This window comes from Argentina silus, assembly GCF_951799395.1.
Source record: "Argentina silus genome assembly, chromosome: 22".
Lineage (NCBI taxonomy): Eukaryota > Metazoa > Chordata > Actinopteri > Argentiniformes > Argentinidae > Argentina > Argentina silus.
Window position 1 is genome coordinate 13624947 of NC_139676.1, and position 20939 is coordinate 13645885.

The 20939-nt window shown below is 48.8% G+C and overlaps 2 protein-coding genes across 3 annotated transcripts; both read left to right on the forward strand.

The window, feature by feature from the left end:
• Positions 1 to 369: 369 nt before the first annotated feature.
• Positions 370 to 9735, forward strand: LOC310821885 (far upstream element-binding protein 2-like). Of its 2 annotated transcripts, none has more exons than XM_083694153.1 (18): positions 370 to 518; positions 1575 to 1677; positions 1790 to 1849; positions 2218 to 2254; positions 2364 to 2422; positions 2779 to 2859; positions 2960 to 3017; positions 3284 to 3455; positions 3855 to 3953; positions 4146 to 4262; positions 4599 to 4710; positions 6220 to 6341; positions 6956 to 7282; positions 7506 to 7615; positions 8133 to 8221; positions 8361 to 8558; positions 8889 to 9076; positions 9593 to 9735. In XM_083694153.1, exons 1-18 carry the CDS (start codon positions 441 to 443, stop codon positions 9599 to 9601), a joined length of 2019 nt encoding a protein of 672 aa, XP_083550279.1. In that variant the 5' UTR covers positions 370 to 440; the 3' UTR covers positions 9602 to 9735. The 2 variants fall into 2 exon arrangements, with proteins under 2 accessions (XP_083550279.1, XP_083550280.1); XM_083694154.1 differs by having other exon boundaries at positions 2779 to 2850.
• A 1427-nt stretch (positions 9736 to 11162) lies between these two features.
• Positions 11163 to 20154, forward strand: dcaf15 (DDB1 and CUL4 associated factor 15). The gene is made up of 13 exons (XM_083693480.1): positions 11163 to 11281; positions 12380 to 12477; positions 12827 to 12965; positions 13382 to 13488; positions 13850 to 13995; positions 14522 to 14683; positions 14957 to 15556; positions 17059 to 17150; positions 17649 to 17771; positions 17915 to 17997; positions 18297 to 18401; positions 18915 to 19030; positions 19179 to 20154. The coding sequence occupies exons 1-13, from the start codon at positions 11189 to 11191 to the stop codon at positions 19232 to 19234; spliced, it is 1920 nt and encodes a 639-aa protein (XP_083549606.1). The 5' UTR covers positions 11163 to 11188; the 3' UTR covers positions 19235 to 20154.
• The last annotated feature ends 785 nt before the right edge of the window (positions 20155 to 20939 follow it).

Consider the following 20939-nt stretch of genomic DNA (forward strand, 5'->3'; position numbering starts at 1 on the left):
CTGTTGTCAGTGTTAACCTAACAAACATTTACCTGCCTAAGACCCTCGTTTTGAGACCACACAAGGTTATGAAGACTTCATGGCGTCATGACTTATTGTTCCGGGTGAAAGGCCACCTTCTTGTCCCAGCACATATTTTCTGATTGGCTCAATAAAGACCGCGTACTTGGTGATTGGCTTAAGATGAACTGTCAATCAAGAACCTCCGCACTGTTGTTGTGGGTCAATGAACCAGTAAGATTTCGTCACTGCCTCCCTCACAGTCACCGATTGGTTACTTTAAGGAGGGAAGCCGTCCAGCGTACGTCACACGGTTTGGTTTCCCACCTCCCAGGCCTTGCCTTTCTCGTCTTCCCGCTCCTGCGCATCTCTGCCCGGCCTAAACTACCTGTCCAAACCCCGTGTGTGTGTCTGTGTATTCCCCCTTGAGCTCGAACAGCATGTCGGATTACGGCTCGGAGCTCGGAGCTGGAGGTAAAAAAGACGCCTTCGCGGACGCAGTGCAGCGGGCCAGACAGGTAGGTCGCCGGGCGAGGATTTGGCGAGCCCCCGAACACTGAACAACCGAAGGAGCCTGTGTGTGCTAGCTAGTCTAGTTAGCAACGAGGCCATAGGTTAGCCTAGCTTGCTGGAATCAATGGGACCGGCGTGGTTTATGCGGCAGGTAATGGGGACAAAGTACGGATTTCTAGCTCGGATTTAACCACATGTTGTCCCCCGCCGGTGTGTAAAACACGTATCGCTGTTTGGATACTTTAGTAACGTTTGTAGCCTGTTTGTTTGGAAGTTGGCTGGCTAGTTAACGGTCTGTGTGTGCGTGGTGGTGATTTCAGTCGCAGCCAACTCGCCGCTTCTTTAGCAGAGTCAATTCATATCGTCGTTAGCTAGCCTAGTTAGCGGGCTAGTTTAGCATTTCGTCCATTGCATGGACTACAATGAGTCTGTGCGATGTACTTGGAGCCATGCTACAATTCCGACAGTCTTTGTCATTATTTGCCAGACATATTTATCTTTTTACAAGCACCTTGCAGAATTGTCCAGTCACAAATGGTAGCTAGCTAAACAATTACGCATGCTAAGTCAAACGTACAATTATAGGTGAGTGTCATACAAGCTAACTCTCAGAGAAATTGCATGGTAAACTTTTCCCGACAAAACCTCTAATTACTCAGTGATTCTGTGAACTGTAGAGACTCAATGGTCAGAGTTTGCGTTTGACCAGGTTGTATGCGCCTCCCCACAGCAACCAGTACATCACTTTTTTTGATTAACTGTATGCACAACTGACACACTGATGATGGACGTTACAAAGAGCGAGATAGTTGCATTGGTGACGCGATTCAGGTCAATTAGGTAATTATCTTCAGACGACTAAATGCAATTGGTGTTGATAGATCCTCTTATTAACCATGCCAGCTGTTAGCCGACTCCTGAACTCTGAATACCTAGTGTCTTTAGTGTAATTCAAGGCCTAGTTTGTTCACTGCCTTTGTATATAAAGTCGTCTGAGCTTTGAACAAACGTTTAACTCACCATCTCACTTACTCGTGTGTGTTGGATGTTTTGCTCCCTAGATCGCAGCTAAGATTGGCGGTGACGCTGGACCCCCAATAAACAACAACGGTGGCGCCGAGGGCTACCCATTTGCAGCACAGAAACGCTCACTGGAAGATGCAGGTAGGGAACCAGAAAGACCATGTGTACACACACACACACACACAAACAAACCTGTAGCCCAGTTTGGCAATTCCTTTTTTTTAGTGGAGACTTATACGTATTTTTTTTTCAGACCAACCAGATGCTAAGAAGATGGCCTCACAAAGCGACAGAGATTCAGCCACTGCTCTTTGTATGTATAACACACAAAAAAACTCACACTCAAACACACACACATTGAGTACTGTCCCTCCTAAATACCTCTTCATCCCCACTACCCCCCTGTACAAGTTTCTCTCCTGAAAAAAAAAAAAGTAATTATTTCTTCTTCTAGCATTGTGACTGCCTATGGCCCCTGGTCCTACCATAGATTACTTTTTCTTATGATGACTGATGGATAGATGATTCACTTACTTAAACAAATGTATTTGTTGTAAGTCGCTTTGGATAAAGGCGTCTGCTAAATGCCAAATGTAAAGGTGACCACCTATTACTGTATATGCATACCTCAACATATGCCCCCCCTGGAGCTGTTAGTGATTGATTACTCTTCCCTTGCAGCTATCGGCGCTCAGCTTGCTGCCCTGTCCCAGCAAAGGTAAGGTGTTGTTGTTTTGGTGGTGCCTTGTGCATTGCTCTGAGCTCTGTGTATACTCTGATGCTCACAAATCCAAAATTGTCACCCTCTTAATTTTTTGTCTCTGCAGTGCCAGGCCCTCCACGATGAATGAGGAGTACAGAGTGCCAGATGGCATGGTCGGGCTCAGTGAGTACACACACACACACTACAGTGCCATAAACACACACACACACACTACAGTGCAATAAACACACACACACACAAACATATGTCTTTATCCATTCAAGCACGTGTAGCAGATGTGATTCTAAAAAAAACACAATCTGAGATGGGCTTCTAAGCCCCAAATGTTGCCACGGGACATCGGGGATATCCTCTTGGGTCCGCCGGTGAGCCGTTTGGGTTCCCACGCCGGAGACCCGTGTTCGAGTCCCGTCCGTGACGTCCGCACAGCTTGCATTTCCCCCCATTTGTGTACCTTTTGTCAGTTCATACTTTGAGCCTTGGGTTTATTAATGGTTGAATTTGTCTTTGCTGCTCAGTCATTGGTCGCGGTGGGGAGCAGATAAACAAGATCCAGCAGGATTCGGGCTGCAAGGTCCAGATCGCTCCAGGTGAGATTGGTGAGCTTGGTGCGCTACCTTCCTTTCGTCTTCCTACCGTCTGTCTCGTTGGCGCTGCGGGTTGTTGTACTGACGTGAGTTTGTTTGTTTTGTCTCCCAGACAGCGGAGGAATGCCAGAGAGGAGCGTGTCCCTCACAGGCTCCCCTGACGCCATAGCGTGAGTAACTTATCAAATCAAATGAGACATCATTTCTATATTCATTAATAATATATGCCATTTAGCTGACGCTTTTATCCAAAGCGACTTACATTGCAGTGAGTGCATACATATCAGTATATATGGTCCCAGTGGGAATCAAACCCACAACCTAAGCGTTGTTAGCGCTGTGCTCTCTGTGTGAGATCTGATCGTGACTCTGTAATGGCTGTTGTTTCGAATTGTGCCAATAAAGGCTGTTTCAAATTCTCTCTCTTTCTTTTCAGGAAAGCCAAGATGTTTCTGGACGAGATCGTGTCGCGGGGGCGGGGCACTCCGCCCTCCTTCAACGAGTCGACCAATGGCGGGCAGAGCGGCTCCATGCAGGAGATGATGATCCCCGCTGGCAAGGCCGGCCTCATCATCGGCAAGGGAGGGGAGACCATCAAACAGCTCCAGGTAAGACACGGCCCCTGTTGCTTTAAGGGGAAAAAGCTTCATAGGAAATCACACGGCTACATGTAGAATATTCTAGATGTTGTCATATAGTGTAGTTGCTGGCAAGGCAGACCATTGGATGGCTATAGGAAGGTGTCAGCCCTGGTTCAAAGTATTTGAACAGGGGAGGCTGGTGGTGATGGTAATCGGAGGACAGGCTCATTGTAATGCATGGAATGAGGAATGGTATCAAACACGGTTCCATTCATTACAATGAGCCCGTACTGATTTCGACCTCCACCAGCCTCCCCTTTGTGTGTGTGTGAGTGTGGGGAGACCACTACTTTTATAGGTAGATGCGTGTGTGAACACTGAAGCTGTTTGTGACCTGTGTTTTGTGCCCCCCCTCTCTCTCCTTAGGAACGGGCTGGCGTTAAGATGATCCTCATCCAAGATGGCTCCCAGCCGCCCAACATGGACAAGCCCCTGCGCATCATCGGAGATCCCTACAAAGTGCAGGTACACACACACACACACACACCACCTGTCCCACTCACTGTTTGCTTACTCACTTTGTCCTCTCACCTGGATATGAAGTGCTTGTGTTGTCCTCCTTATGTCAGGAGTATTGGTTTTAAAGCCTCCTTTCTTGTTCTCTCTCTCTGTCTCTCTCTGTGTCTCTCTCTCTCTCTCTCTGTTCGTCCTCTGCAGCAAGCCAAAGAGCTGGTAAACGAGATCCTGCGGGAGAGGGATAACCCTGGATTCGGAGACAGAAACGAGTTTGGACGTGGCGGAGGACCTGGGGGGGCAGGAGGGAGAGGCATGGACGTGAGTACAGTGTGTGTGAGTGAGGGAGAGAGTCATTAGACTTGAGATGGATTGGCCAAAGCCATTAAGCTCAATTGAGTACTGCATAATTAAGTGAATTTTATTCCACCAGTTAACTTTCTGCCCTTGTTCCCTCCACTCTGATGAGACTTAATAGATGCCAGGAGAGTGAGTGAGGGAACAGGGAAGAAGCAATGTTTCTCTGGAATGAGACTCGTACTTCGTTTAAACTTTCAGTTGATGTACTTTTCGTGTGTGTGTGGTGGAGCTGCATGTCCGACATGCCTCGACGAGCGTGCAATGCACTGATCGGTGCCGCATGTTTTGATTGGACAGGTGCCTGTGCCCCGCCACTCTGTGGGAGTTGTGATTGGTCGCAACGGAGAGATGATTAAGAAGATTCAGAACGACGCAGGAGTCAGGATACAGTTCAAACCAGGTGAGCGCCGTGTGGATGAAAAGTGTTAAAGCCACAATCCGTAATTTGAATAAATAAAAACATCGGCCCCTGCCATAAAGCTGTGTGGGGGGGGGAGAGAAATGTTAATACAAATTACTGCCGGAACATATTTTGCAGCGAAACAAACTGTGTTTTGCGTTCTTGTTTGTAAACATTGGAGTGAAACGGCCTTCTATTTTGCGTTGTGTCCGGTAAGACCTTTGTATTAAAGGTAGGCTCCCCGGTGTGACGTCATAGCAACCCGAGCCAACTGGAGATGCGACAGCCTAGAGGGATAGAGCGTGTTGTGATTGACGCATGCACCACTCTGCCAGAGGGCAGGGAGATGAGCGGACGCTCTCGCAGTGACGCAGTATCCCCAGGTCCACCTTTAACTCATGAGGCATCCTCAAGTGATTCATTTAGACTCAATGGGGATAGACAGTGCATTCAGAAAGTATCCAGACCCCTTCTACATTATCCTACAGCCTTAATCCTTTTTTTTTTTTTTTTTTACAAATGTTTTTAGGGCATTTCTGCTTTATTGGGATAGAGATAGTAGAGATTGACAGGAAGGATGGGTGAGAGAGAGGAGGGATGACATGCAGGGTATGTCGATGGCCGGAATCGAACCAGGGATTTTGCGATGATATGGTATGCGCCTCAGTGTGCTATGCCACCTAGCGCCCCCTACAGCCTTATTCTTAAATGGATTAAATTATTTTCTTTCCCTCATCAATCTACACACAATACCCCATAATGACAAAGCCAAAACAGGTTTTTAGAAATGTTTGCTAATTTATTAAAAATTAAAAATAAAAACTGATAAGTATTCAGACCCTTTACTCAGTACTTTGTTGAAGCACCTTTGGCAGCGATTCCAGCCTCAAGTCTTCTTGGGTATGACGCTACAAGCTTGGCACACCTGTATTTGGGGAGTTTCTCCCATTCTTCTCTGCAGATTCTCTCAAGCTCTGTCAGGTTGGACGGGGACCGTCACAGCTATTGCACAGCTATTTTCAGGCCTCTCCAGAGATGTCAGATTGGGTTCAAGTCCGGTCTCTGGCTGGGCCACTCGAGGACATTCAGAGACTTGTCCCAAAGCCACTCATGCGTTGTCTCGGCTGTATGCTTACGGTCGTTGTGCTGTTGGAACGTGAAACGATGATCTGTGTGGTAACTCTTGCTCTTTGTCATCCCCCTCTCCCTCCATCTCTCTTGCTCTCCTTTCCCCCCTCTCTCTCAGACGAGGGTACGGTACCTATTAAGAGACTCAAACATGTGACTCAGACCTGCTTTTGGTTGACATTATCATCATGTTGACTCTCTTTCTATCTACACCTCCGTCTCTGCCTCTTTCTCTGCCTCTCTCCCTGCCTTTTGGTTCCCCTCTTTCTCTGCCTCTCTCCCTGCCTTTTGGCTCCCCCCCCCTTTTCTCTCTCTCTCTCTCTCTCTCCCTGCCTTTTGGCTCCCCTCCCCTTTCTCTCCCTCCCTTCCCCTGTTCTCTCTCTGTAGAAGAAGGAGCGGGTCCTGACAAGATCGCCCACATCATGGGTCCTCCGGACCGCTGTGAGCACGCCGCCTCCATCATCAACGAGCTGCTGCAGAGTATCCGTGTCCGAGAGGAGGGCGGTCAGGGGGTACGTACGGGGGGGGGGCAGCGGGTACCTGAGGGGCAGGGGGGGGGGCAGCGGGTACCTGAGGGGCAGGGGGGGGGCAGCAGCGGTGGCGGCACTGTAAGGCATATGGTGTGCGGAAAGAGTGGTATCAGAATGTAGTTCGTTTGAGTCCTGACTACTTCAAGCCAAAAAAATCCCTGTTCTTGCGGCATGCGTTTGTCGACGTTTCGGTCGCAGACCTCTTCAAAATCTGATCAGATTTCATTTGTCATGTACGTCGCATCCAGCCGTAACTGACGCAGTGAAATTCATTGGGATCAGTCGACAACATAACACAAACCGGCAATATAATATAGTTATTAAAAAAAATTGAAAGTGAAAGACCGGGGCGCTCAGTGGCGTAGCACACTAAGGAGCATACCATATCATCACATGGTCCCTGGTTCGATTCCAGCCATCGACACATCCTGCATGTCATCCCTCCTCTCTCTCTCTCCCATCCTTCCTGTCAATCTCTACTGTCTCTATCCCAATAAAGCAGAAATGGCCTAAAAATATATAAATAAAAAGAAAGTGAAAGACCATGTGTAGGCTACGTGGACCATGGACTTACTGTGTCTCTTCCCACCCAACAGGGACCTCCAGGTCCACCTGGCACCGGCATGTCCCCAGGCGGCGGCGGCGGCGGTGGTGGGGGGCGCGGCCGGGGGCGGGGCCAGGGCAACTGGGGCGGTGGCCCTCCGGGGGGCGAGGTGACCTTCTCCATCCCCGCCCACAAATGTGGCCTGGTCATTGGCCGGGGGGGTGAGAACGTGAAGGCCATCAACCAGCAGACGGGGGCGTTCGTGGAGATCTCCCGCCAGCCGCCCCCCAACGGAGACCCCAACTTCAAACTGTTCATCATCCGGGGGTCCCCCCAGCAGATCGACCACGCCAAGCAGCTCATAGAGGACAAGATCGAGGTAGGGGGACATTACGCTTACACACCATACATGCCGTCCCCCCCTTTTCCCGAGCCACTATCTGCTCCTATCAAGAAGCCCAATGATACGCAAAAAATAAACATGGTTCGGAAGTTGCTTTAAAATCTGCCGTGTGTGAATTAAACTGGTGCTTGAATGTGTCTGCGGTCCGCCTTAGGCCAGGTCTGACTCTTTCCACCCCGACCCTGTCTCCCTCTCTCAGGCACCGCTGTGTCCTGTCGGTCCTGGCCCCGGGGGTCCCGGCCCTGGCGGTCCCATGGGTCCCTACAACCCCAACCCCTACAACACAGGCGGTCCTGGTGGTCCTCCACAGTAAGTACACCCCCTCCCCCCCCCCTCTCTCTCAGCTTACATCGTGTGCTCTGTCAGTGACCCTGGTCTCTCCTCTATTTCTCGCATCCCCTTGTTTCTCTCAAAAACGCATCGGGGGAGAATGTCTGTAGCGAGGAAGTGTAGTCATGAGCACGAGAGGGGCTCACTCCCCTAAATTAACTGTGATTATATGGAGCCCCATGTAGTCAACTTTCTTCTTCTGTGAATTTGAGTGGGCGTAAATCAAATGCTTGGTGATTCACTGCCACCTGCTGTGCTGGAGTCTATTTGTGTCTAGCACCAGTGTCTCAAGCCAGTTATTTAGTGATGCCATTTAAATTACGTCATGCACCTGAAAGCCATTTTACAATCAATTGATGAACTGGTGAACTCTCCTCGCTGATGGAGAGGACGCCTCTTCACACTATTGGGATGCTTACCCAGACTATACCACCGTAGCGGATCCTCTTGAAGGCATTATCTAACCAGTATCTCCCCCCCCCCCCACCACCCACAGTGGCGGCCCCCCCGGTGGTCACCAGTACGCTCCCCAGGGCTGGGGCAACACCTACCAGCAGTGGCAGGCACCCGGACCCCACGACCCCAGTGAGTAGAGACACACACACACACACACACACGGCTTGGATCAGACATTTCCTTCTTGGCCCCCGATTTCATGGTCATCCATCCACTGCCTCCTTGCCCTCTTTATCCACTCCTGCCTCCTCTCATCCCCCCCCCCCAGACAAGGCAGCGGCAGACCCCAACGCAGCGTGGGCGGCCTACTACGCCCAGTACTACCAGCAGCAGCAGCCAGGGGGCGCCATGCCCGGCCAGGCCCCAGCAGCAGCGCCGGCCCCAGCGGACCAGGCCCAGGCCGCCCAGACGGCTGGGGGCCAGCCAGACTACACCAAGGCCTGGGAGGAGTACTACAAGAAGATGGGTAAGAAACAGGATTCTACTTCCATGGGGAAAGAGCCCAGTTGTCTGACTCCACACTGTATGGGGGCCAGTGCTGGACTACGTCACACTGAAGAGAGATTTTCCACTGAAGACAGTCCTAACTTTGGTGAGACCACTCTTTAGAGTTGCGTTTCCCGCCTTATTCTCCTCAGCAGGAGAAAAGGAGCACCTGTCACGTGTGTCATTTGTGTCTGGAAACAGTTTACCAGGGTTAGCTTACCAGGGTTAGTTTACCACTTACCAGGGTTAGCTTACCACTTACCAGGGTTAGTTTCCCACTTCCACTGACCCCCCCCCTCTCTGTCTCCAGGTCAGGCTGGAGGTGGAGGAGCGGGTGCACCCGCGGCAGCGGCCCCGGCACCAGCTGCAGCAGCAGCAGCAGGAGGCCAGCAGGACTACAGCGCTGCCTGGGCTGAGTACTACAGGCAGCAGGCCGCCTACTACGGCCAGCCAGGACAGGCCCCCGGACAGGCTGCCACCCCACAGCAAGGACAGCAGGTAACAGGACACACACACAGCAAGTAAAACCGCTAACACACACACACACAGCAAGTAAAACCGCTAACACACACACAGCAAGTAAAACCGCTAACACACACACAGCAAGTAAAACCGCTAACACACACACACACAGCAAGTAAAACTGCTAACACACACACACACACACACAGCAAGTAAAACCGCTAACACACACACACAGCAAGTAAAACCGCTAACACACACACACACAGCAAGTAAAACTGCTAACACACACACACACACACACACAGCAAGTAAAACCGCTAACACACACACAGCAAGTAAAACCGCTAACACACACACACACAGCAAGTAAAACCGCTAACACACACACACAGCAAGTAAAACCGCTAACACACACAGAGTAAGACCAGAAGATGCAGCAACTGGTGACCCTCACACACAGCCACTTCATAGCAAGGCCAACAGAAACACACACACACACACCTCCCTCCCTGTGGCTGCTGGTCCTGACTCTTGTCCCCTGTCTTCCAGGCACAGTGAAACTGAGGTCGCCAGTCTCCAGGCGGGGAGGACTCCTCGCTGCAGACTCATCCAGCTGACTGGACTTTTTAAATGTTTTTTGTTTTCTGTCTTTCAAAAAAAAAAAAAGATTATCTTTTTTGTGGTTTTGATTGAAGCGAAACCCTCCTGCCCTCCGGGGCCCTATCCCGTTCCCCCCTACCCCTCTTAACACCCTCCCTCTCTCTTTTTTTTTTATTTTTTTTTATGAAAAGCGGAAAATGAACAAAAATTCTATGGTTTTCCTGATGAAATGAAAACCAGCGACCATGGTTGTTTTTCTTTTTGTCCCTCCCCCCCAAAGTGACATCGGAGGACATGGAAGACTCTCAGAAAAAGAAAGAGCGAAAAGGAGAGTAATTTGAGCGCTCTGAATCACTGGCTAACACCCCATCTGTAAAATACATGGACTCGCACTTCTCTAGTTTGGTTTTCTTTATCTCATGAGGAAAAAAACAGTCGTCTAGCAGTACTTTGAGTATTACTTCTTCTAATATTGAGCATCAGTTTGTAAAAAAAAAAAGAAAAAAAAAGAAGTTTTTTTTTTTTTTTTTTTTTTAATTTGCAAGCAAAAGGATATTTTTTTTGCTTTTAGGCTTTTTTTTCCTTTTTTTCCTTTTTTTTTTTTTTTTTTTTTTTTTTTAAATCTCTAGTTCTGTTTAAACATTCCCAGTGTTAAAGTAGCAGGCAAAAATTTCTCCCTCTCGTCTGTTCCCAAGGGATGAGCCTGGGTTTGTGTGTGTGAGGGCGAAGCTGTCTGCGTACTGTATGAATGTGTGTGTGTGTGTTACACTATCTATGATGGTACTGTGTCCTATGTTTTGGGTGTTCGGAACTGTGTGTTGGGTGTTACACAGAGGCCCCGCCCCACCCCACCCATTCGCCCCTGCTGACTTCAGAAGCGGACTGCATCGTCAGATGGGAAGCCTTTTATGCTATTTGTTTTCTCCATGTTCCAAGAAGTCATGTTGTATATTGTATGCTGTTTTTTGTTTTTTTTTACTTTTTACTGCTTGTTTTTAAAAACTTCACAATAAAAAAAAAAAAGTATCCAGACATGTTTGGTAATATTTCTTATCTGACGGCGGCTTCTGTACGCAACGGCACAACTCTTGTGATGAATAACCTTGCCTGAGACTTGAAGACTTCCGTCAGCTCTTGAGTTAATGTCCAGGCTTTAGCTCGGAGGGCTAACAGTCTTGTGACAAGGGAGCACAGAATACTTTGATTCAAACCAAGTCATGTTGGTCACTGAGGTGAGTTTTGTGAAATAGGGGTGCTGGCCAAAGGAGCTTATCAATTCATTAATTTGTCTGTCGCCTCACTTGTCAAGGATTGTGTGTGAGTGATTGTCTGAAGGTCTGACATGGATTAATAGTTAATCAATTAAAGGTATAATTTGTACATCAAGGCAAGGCCCTGCGACCAATCCAGAGAGTGACTGGTGTTGCGTTTGGATTTGATTTACATTCTTATCAGCGAATCGAAGAGTTCCCTCGGACTCCGGCAGCCAATGGGAAGGGCTAGGGGCGGGACGTAGCAAAGCCGTAGAGAATAGTACGGCGGAAAATGGCGCCCAGCTCGAAATCAGAAAAGGACGACAAACAAAAACCTACGAAAAAACACAGAGAACATGTCGTCAAGCTTCTTAACCGTGGGAAGGTATGCATTTGACAAAACAAGTTAAGGGCACAGACCACGACACGGTCGAGAACGCAGAAACACCGGGCCGACGTTTCGATAGTGCCAGTCGTTTGCGGGTGCAACTAGCTAGCTAACGCTACGCTAGCCGACGTAAACTGTTGTTACAGCTGGGTAGCTAGCTCGTCTGCCTCCCCTTCCTAGCGAAGTTAGCTTGCTAGCTAGTGACCCACTATCCACCCGAATGTTGCAAGCCGTTGGCTAAAGCTTGCAACTGTTATAGCACCTCTTGCATGGCTAGATAATTCTCTGTAAGGAGATGGTGGCTTACAAGTCAGTGGTACAAGCCCATGACCTTGCTTTGCACACTGTAGTTAGTTAGCTAACTAACGACCTAACGTTAGCCAGTACTCGGTACAATGCTAGGTGTGTACCTCCACCCATTTGTGCTATTGATGTTTACTTGAGTGATATGCATGCTCGTTAGCTTCTGCTGACAATGCCCTCAATTGCTTTTCAGTACACAGTTGTATACTGACAGGTGCGATTGAAGCGAAGCGATGATAATGCACCATGTCACAAAGTAAATATCGTCTCAAACTGGTTTCATGAACATGACAATGAGTTCAGTGTTCTTCAGTGGCCTTCCCAGTCACCGAATCTGAATCCAGTAGAACCCCTTTGGGATGTGGTAGAACGGGAGATTCACAGCTTGAAAGTGCACCTGAAAAATCTGCAGGAATTGCGTGATGCAATCATGTCATCATGGACCAGAATCTCAAAGAAATGTTTCCAACATCTTGTGGAATCAATGCCACGAAGAATTGAGGCTGTTTTGAGAGCAAAGGGAGGCCCTACCCAGTATTAGTATAGTGTTCCTAATAAATTGTTTGGTGAGTGTATGTCAGTTATACAGAAGCCTGCAGAGGCGACTTGGGCAGTGGATAGACATTCTTAATGTCAACCCTCATTTAGCATCATGAGGGAAATCATGAACTCATTTTCACTGTGCATAGTTTTCTCATGTTGAGTCTCTCTCTCTCTCTCTCTCTCTCTCTCTCTCTCACACTCACTCACACACACACACACACACACACATTTCTGTCCCCCATTCCTCAGCTGTCAGGTCAGTTTTCTCAACGGCTGTTCCGGAAGCTACCGCCACGTGTGTGTGTCCCGCTGAAGAACATTGTCAGTGAGGAGTTCCTCAGAGCAGGGTGAGTGGGTGTGGGTGTGTGTGTGTGTGTGTGTGTGTGTGTGTGTCTCCCACTCTGAGAGTGTGGATACAGTCTCTGCTTGTTCACACCCTCTCTGCAACTACATCTCCTCACACACACACACACACACACTCCTCTCGTTCCAGACACACACACACACACTCCTCTCACCTCTTCACACACACGCTCCTCTCGTTCCACACACACACACACACACACACACACAAACATACACACACACACTGCTTTCGTCCCAAACACACACACTCCTCTCGTTCCAGACGCAACACACACACACACACACACACACCCCTCTCACCTCCTCACTCACACACGCCTCTCGTTCCAGACACATCTTCCTGGGCTTCACCAAGTGCGGTCGCTACGTGCTGTCCTACACCAGCGACTGTGGCGAGGACGATGACTTCTCCTTCTACACCTACCACCTGTACTGGTGGGAGTTCAACCTGCACAGCCGCCTCAGACAGGTACCCACACAACCCCCAAACCAGCCATCCACACACTGCAGAGCTCAGTAGGAGAAGCCTCCGTCACGCTGAGGGGGGTTTTGAGGATGTAGATGTTTGTTGTTGTTTTTTTTGTGATGTCTTTTTGTAAATAACAAGGCATGGATGTGGCACGGCGTACTCTGGTCGGTTACAGTTGGTTTAAACATACTCTGGTCGGTTACAGTTGGTTTAAACATTCTCTGGGCACCCGACCTGGGTCAAAACAGTATTATTATTGTTATTATTTTATTTTTTTTATAAAGTCAAATACTTTTTTGTAGCATTTGCTTGAGCCTGCTTGCAGTGGCAGATGGACAGGGTTTGCACTCTTGGGGACTATCCCATTGACTATTTGAGTCCCATTGAGTACTCTCTCTCTCTCTCTCTCTCTCCAGGTGCACCATGTGCGTCTCTTTGCTGGGGAGGACATCTACAGTGACCTCTACCTCACCGTGTGTGAGTGGCCCAACGACCGCTCAAAGATCGTCATCTTTGGCTTCAAGTAAGACAGCCAGCGATACTGACAAGACACTCCCTTTAGGCTGATGAGACACTCCCTTTAGGCTGATGAGACACTCCCTTTAGGCTGATGAGACACTCCCTTTAGGCTGACGAGACACTCCCTTTAGGCTGACGAGACACTCCCTTTAGGCTGACGAGACACTCCCTTTAGGCTGACGAGACACTCCCTTTAGGCTGACGAGGGAGTCAGCTGTTGTGGATGTAAAATGGTGAACTTGAGGTTCTCAGACTCTGGGTGTTTGTCTAACATGATGGAGAGCTTCGTTGAGAGACTTCGTTGCAGTATTTTCATGTCTCCCTCTCTTTTGGTGTATGTGTGTGTGTGTGTGTGTGTGTCCCAGTACGCGTAGCTCCAGCTCAGTGCTGATGAACCTGATGATGAGTGATGAGAATAACAGAGACATCTACATCACCATCGCCTCCATGCCCCCCCCTCGGCCCTGCGCACAGTGCTGCCCTGCCCCCTCCACATCCACCATACGCACAGGTACACACACACACACACCTGTCTACCATACGCACAGGTACACACACACACACACACACACCTGTCTACCATACGCACAGGTACACACACACACCTGTCTACCATATGCACAGGTACACACACACACCTGTCTACCATACGCACAGGTACACACACACACACACCTGTCTACCAAACGCACAGGTACACACACACCTGTCTATCATACGCACAGGTACACACACACACACACACACACCTGTCCACCATACGCACAGGTACACACACACACCTGTCTACCATATGCACAGGTACACACACACACCTGTCTACCATATGCACAGGTACACACACACACACACACCTGTCTACCATACGCACAGGTACACACACCTGTCTACCATATGCACAGGTACATATACACACCTGTTTACCATACACACACACACACATACACACCTGTCTACCACACATACACACCTGTCTACCATATGCACGTACAGACGCTAGTCTCTCACACTCTCCCTCATTCCCTCCGTCTCTGTAGGGAGTGGAGAGTGTCTGGAGCATGGCTATGTGTTGAACTCCAGGTACCAGGTGGTCTACCCCTTCCCCACCTTCCAGCCTGCCTTCCAGCTGAAGAAGGACCAGGTCATCCTGCTCAACACCAGCTACTCACTTGTGGCCTGCAGCATCTCCCTATGCCCAGGTAGTACACATACTAACTCTGCGTCTCTGCGTCTCTGTCTCTCTCTCTCTCTCTCTTCTCCCCTCTGTCTCTCTCTCTTCTCCCCCCTCTCTCTACACTAGTGGTATGGCCTCTCTTGGTCCTGTGTCCCTCTGTTTTGTTGTGTGTGTGTGTGTGTGTGTGTGTGTGTGTGTGTGTGTGTGTGTGTGTGTGTGTGTGTGTGTGTGTGTGTGTGTATGGTAGACGTGTGTATGTGTGTATATTAAAGTCTCCTCCTCTCCCCTGTGTCTCCAGCAGGTGAGCAGGGTCAGTCATCTCAGATCCTCTACAGAAAGAGAGCAGCGCCCCCCTCAGGCCAGCCCCCCGCGTCGCCCTCCCCCTCCCCGTCGTCATCTCAGGGATCCCCCGACAGCATGCCGCCGTCCGCCAAGCTTAGCCCCGCCCCCCTCTCCCCTAGCCAATCGCAGGCTGCCGCCCGGGCAAGGGAGTTCGCCGCCGACCTCTTCCGAAGGGCGCTGGCAGGAGGGAGGGACAGTGACGGGGAGAGGAGGAAAACGGAGAGGAGGGAAGAAGGAGAGACGCACGTTCCGGACGAGAAAAGGACGAGTGCGGAGAGAGAGGCGGAATACAGAGAAAGGGAGACGGACACAGAAAGACTGACCACGCCACAGCCCTCCACCTCCTCGGGCGGAAACCAAAGACCGTCGCGGCCCGCGGAGCAGGAGGACCCGGTGCCGTGCCACGCCGTGATGTCGCCGGCCTCCACGTCCTCGTCCTGCCCTCCGACGCCTCCCTCGTTGCACGACACGGGTTCCAACGAGCCGGGATACGTCAACTACACGCGCCTGCAGTACCGCCTCCAGCAGCCAGGGGCGCAAGAGCAGGACGCTGGTGGTGAGACAGAGCATAGAGTTGTATATCTCTAGAGAAGGCACTTTCTATCTTTCCAATTCATTGCTTCTGTGACAGTGAGCAGCAGTGAGTCACCAACGTTGGATTTACTTACTGCTCAAATCACAGAAGATGAAGGAAGTTTGACGACATGGCCCCGCCCACCCCCCCCCCCCCCCCCATGTAATCACTTAGGGGAGTCAAATCAAATAAAATCAAATTTTATTTGTCACTTATATCGCATACAGTTGTAATTGACATAGTGAAATGTTTTGGGATCTTACGCCACGATCAACAACAGCAGTCAGCAAACAATAATCAGTAATAAGTAATAGAAAGTGACACCAAAGTGAGTCCTCTAGGGATGTAACAGACCAAGATGACAGATATGGAAATGTGGGCCCTGTTCAGAGACCCCCACTAGCCACTCCTCACTAGATACTGGGGTAGGTCTGAAGGGTAGAAACTAAACCTCTTCACAGGAAGCCGGTTCCCCCCCCCCCGCTGCCGTCGTGACGACTCCTCCTTGGGGGGGCTTGTTTACAATAAGGAGACCAGTGCTGTTGTTTTTGTGTCTCTGTCCTAGCTTTCCTAATCTCTCACTCTAGTTTTTCACAGGCGTTGCTAGGGAAAGGGCACGAGAAAGACCCTAGCAACGTGAACCTAGCAACGACATCAGCCAGTAACACTTAATCTATAACTGCCTGTTTCTCACAAAAAAACAAATCAAGGGAGTGGAATATCTCTATTGTATACACTCTTTGGTATAAAGAAACATGTAATAAACAGATAACACAGGTGTTGTTTTTTTAGGCTAGTGTTTTATTAGCTCATATGGGCTGGGCACCCAGAAGGTGCAATGACACTTAAATGAAAATCTGTCTAATAAGCAACATTGCAAACATTCTACCTGACCTATCAGAGGTCAACTCATTCAGTGCCGAGGGTGAATAAAGTCGCCAACATTCTGGAGTGCCAAGGGTGACTTTATTCACCAAAAAATGCATAATTTATTATGCTTCATTTTGTAGCCAATCAAAGTGCTGTTGCTAGGTAGACACCACATAGAACACTCTAGGTGGTGAGGGTTCCGGAATTCTTTGGCAGTTGGTGAGTTGAAGTGGAGCTTCTCCCATCTCGCCTATCCAATCCCTTCAGATCTACGCAAGTGTCTTCTAAAACGATGCACAGCGGTGTTGGGTTGGTTAATCCCCCCCCCCCCCCCCCCCCCCGGCACCCATCAATTAGTCGATTTCCCAAAACTTGAATGGGACCAGTCCCTCGTATCTAGGGTGAAGGGTCTACGGGTTGGTTCTGGACTGGGCCGTAAAATATGCAGTACCTGTGTTTTTATGTCCTACATTAGCATTCCAATTAGAATGCATAGGCAGATGACAGGGCTTGTCACATTCATTGGATGTGGCCTTCTCCTCCTCCAAGCTCCTGTACTTTGGTTAGGTTCATGTGAAGCTTTTCTGTCTGCTCATTGCCCTCTGTGTTTTCAGGTTATGAGGATGATAAGGTCCAGCTGCCCTTCACTGTGACTGACCTGAAGGGACGGAACCTGCAGCTGGTGACCGGGCAGCACAACGCACAGGTGCGGGCGGGCGGGCGGGCGGGCGGGCGGGCGGGCGGGCTCGGGCGGGCGGGCGGGCGGGCGGGCTCGGGCGTGTCTGAGAGCCTGCATAAAGGACATTGTTTGTGTTTTGAACTTACCATGATATTGTTGGGGTCCAGAAGAAGGAGAAGAGACGTTCAAAGACAGTCAAATATTGAGGCGTTTATTACGGTTCCGGGGTTGAACCTTTCTCGGACGCAGCCAGAAGACATAACTCACTTTTTTTTAGAGCAGAACCCACAGCTTTGTTGACTTTGTGCTTGGGGCAAACCATCTGTTTTGGGTGAAAGGCAATGAATCTACCACAGGGTAGGGGTATGTTTAGACTCAACAAGACCATGTTTGGAGGCCATTTAGGGACTGACTCATGACCCAGAGAAATGTTTATAGGAGACCCAAGACACAATCATGGGCTTATAATGAATTCATAACAATATTACTTGTACACAAACCGTCGACCTGTGTGTTTCTCTGCAGAGTGTGTGTGTGGAGCAGCTGACTCTAGACTTTGAGTACCTGATAAACGAGGTCATCAGGAGCGATGCGTCCTGGGCTCGCCAGTTCTGCTCCTTCAGCGACTATGACGTTGTCATACTGGAGGTAGGGGTGTGTGTGTGTGTGTGTGTGTGTGTGTGTTTGAGAGACAGAAAGAGAGAAAGTGTTTGTTTTGTGTGTGTGTGACACTTTCTCTCTTTCTGTCTCTCAAACACAATGCTAACTGTAACTTTGTGTGTGTCTGTCAGGTGTGTCCGGAGACCAACACAGTGGTGATCAACATCGGCCTGCTGCTGCTGGCCTTCTCCAACGCTGAGGAGGAGCACTGCAGGTACACTGCATCTCTAAACGTGTGTGTGTCAGTGTGTGTGTGTGTGTATCAGTGTGTGTGTGCCAGTGTGTGTATCAATGTGTGTATCAGTGTGTGTGTGCCAGTGTGTGTGTCAGTGTGTGTCACACAGAAAATGTCTTTCTCTCTCTCTCTCTCTGAGTAGCCCCCTCTGCTGGCGTTGGTCTGTAACTGTGTGTGTGTGTGTGTGTGTGTGTGTGTGTGTGTGTGTGTGTGTGTGTGTGTGTGTGTGTGTGTGTGTGTGTGTGTGTGTGTGTGTGTGTGTGTGTGTGTGTTCTTAGGCCCAACACCTACCACTCCAGCCTGCAGGTGAGCTGGGACCTCAACACCGGAGTGTGTCGCACTGTGGGCGTCGGTGACCTCACAGAGGTCAAGGGTCAGACCAGGTGAGGGTTTTATTGATTATTATCTTCCTCTCACTCTCTCTCACCTCCATCCCCCCCTTTTCTGTTTTAAGAGAATGTGATGTCATGGTAGAAAAATGTTAGTCTTTCAAATTAATGATGTACAGCCATTGATTCTTGAGGAATATGATTTATAAATACCTCATGAGCTTAGTTCAACAGTCTTACCCCCATCAGAAGCCAACATATAAGCTTGCTTTAATTGAAAACAAACTCTGTACAGCTTAAAAGCTATCATTTTGATGACATGGGTGATCTGTTGTGGCATCCATAGCCCCTGTCTATGGAATTGAGATTGGTTACATTTCTCCAGCAATAACGTAGAATGGACAATGACTCAGACAATGACTCTAGTTATGTAGTTAGGGGAAGGACAGGACGTTGTCTACTCTCTTCGTTTTCTCATCCTTTTTGTCTGCCCCCCCCCCCCTCTCTCTCTCTCCCCCACCCCTCTCTCTCTCCCTCCCCCACCCCCCCTCTCTCTCTCTCTCTCAGTGGGAGTGTGTGGAGTTCCTACAGGAAGTCATGTGTCAACACAGTCATGAAGTGGCTCGTCCCCGAGAGCAGCTCACGCTACATCAACCGCATGACCAACGAGGCCCTGCATAAAGGTGTGGACGGACGCACACACACAGAAACACACACACACACACACAATCACTCACCCAACCACTCACGTTTACTCCTGTATTTCACTCTTGTGAGGCGTCCTGAGACGGATTGAAGTCTGCTAACTCTCCCCTCTCTCCTGGTCTGTAGGCTCTTCTCTACAGGTGCTAGCGGATAGCGACCGAAGCACCTGGATCGTACTATGAGGAGAACAGAGGGGTTCCCTTCCTGACAGAGGCTCTGAGTGTCTCACACGCACTCACACACACACACACACACACACACACACACACTCTGCCTCACCTGATATACTTAAGTCCAAGGGCCTACCTTTCGTCCGGTAGATCTACTGATACTCAGTCATTACACTCGTCAACTTCAGTCACCTGACTCCGAGTGTGAGGCTGTAAGGCCCAAGCATCGGGGACATTTAGAACTTTACATCTGTAATGTTTTTTTGTTTTAATAATTGTGAACTATACAACATAATTGCACCCATTCATCCAGAGCTGGACTGAACGAAAATGCGATTTGTTTTTTTGTTTCGTTTTAATGTTTTCTGTGTTAGTGTATGTGAGAGATGTCTGTGTGTCCTCGAGAGGTGTGTGTGTGTGTGTGTGTGTGTGTGTGTGTGTGTGTGTGTGTGTATGTGTGTTGCGTTTACTGCTGGTTTTGAGAGGTGTGTGTTGCGTTTACTGCTGGTTTTGAGAGGTGTGTGTATGTGTTAAGAAGTTGTGGCCCTTGTGCCTACTTCGCTCCGAGATTATGCTGCTCTCAGACCAAAAAAATCTGGTTGTTTTTGGTCTTGTTGGTCTGGCCCAGCCCGGTTTGGTCTGGTTGGTCTGGCCCAGCCCGGTTTGGTTTGGTCTGAGCCTGTTTGGTCTGGTCTGAGCCTGTTTGGTCTGGTCTGAAGCCCCATGTCTCTGTCTGACTCCAGCAGCATCAAAGAGCTGGACCCAGGCCTGTTGTTGCTCATTCTAGTCCTTCTCACTATTGAGAGATTTGCTCTTTTTTTTCTGTTTCCGTGTCATTGCACCTGGAGGGAGTCTGGCAGCCAGTCATCTTGCTGTTATGTTGCTGGACTGACAAGAACGTGTTATTTGAATATTTTTGATAAAAATAAATGATCAAAAGATTACCGTGTGTGTGTTGTCTGCGTCTTTGTGGTAAAAACGAAAGTTTAAAAAAAAAAAAAAAAAGTATTCGTAAATGTTGGTGGTCATTTCTTCCATTTAATGGTTTATGGCAGGATGGAATCACACTATTTTTAAATAAAAACTAAACTTTTATCACGTGGATTTCAATACAAAGGTTTCTAAAAATTACACTGTCTTATTTGTGATTGTACAATAGAAATACAGTAGCTAAATACTCTGAATAATACATCAAAATATGCTATACTTTTACTGGTCAAATAAGGCAATAATGGTTTAAGGAATACAATAAATACTGTATATAGTATTTCCACCAATGTGACACAATATCTATCTTATAATTGCATGAATTTCTGTAGATATTTACATCCAGTCTATACTATTCTAAAACGCTTTTCTGTAATGACTGAACCTGTTGCTGATACAGATGCAGCGCCCTCCATAAGTATTGCAAAGAGGAAGCCTTTTGTCTTCTTTTAGCTCTATACTCCCAACAGTTTGAAATCAAACAATTACTATGAGGTTAAAGTAGAGATTGTTATATATATTTTAATCTTATATTAAAGAAGACAAAATGCTTCCTCTTTCCAATCGTTATGGAGGGCTCTGTCGCTGGCACCGTAGTTAAGTTGTCGTGGACGCAAGGAATGCGTTTACTGTCATCTCTCCACCCCATTGGTTGGTTCAAGCTTTGACCTTGTCCTGTAACCCAATCACAGAGCAGCTCTGTCTGAGAAGGTCTGTCTGTTGGTGGAAT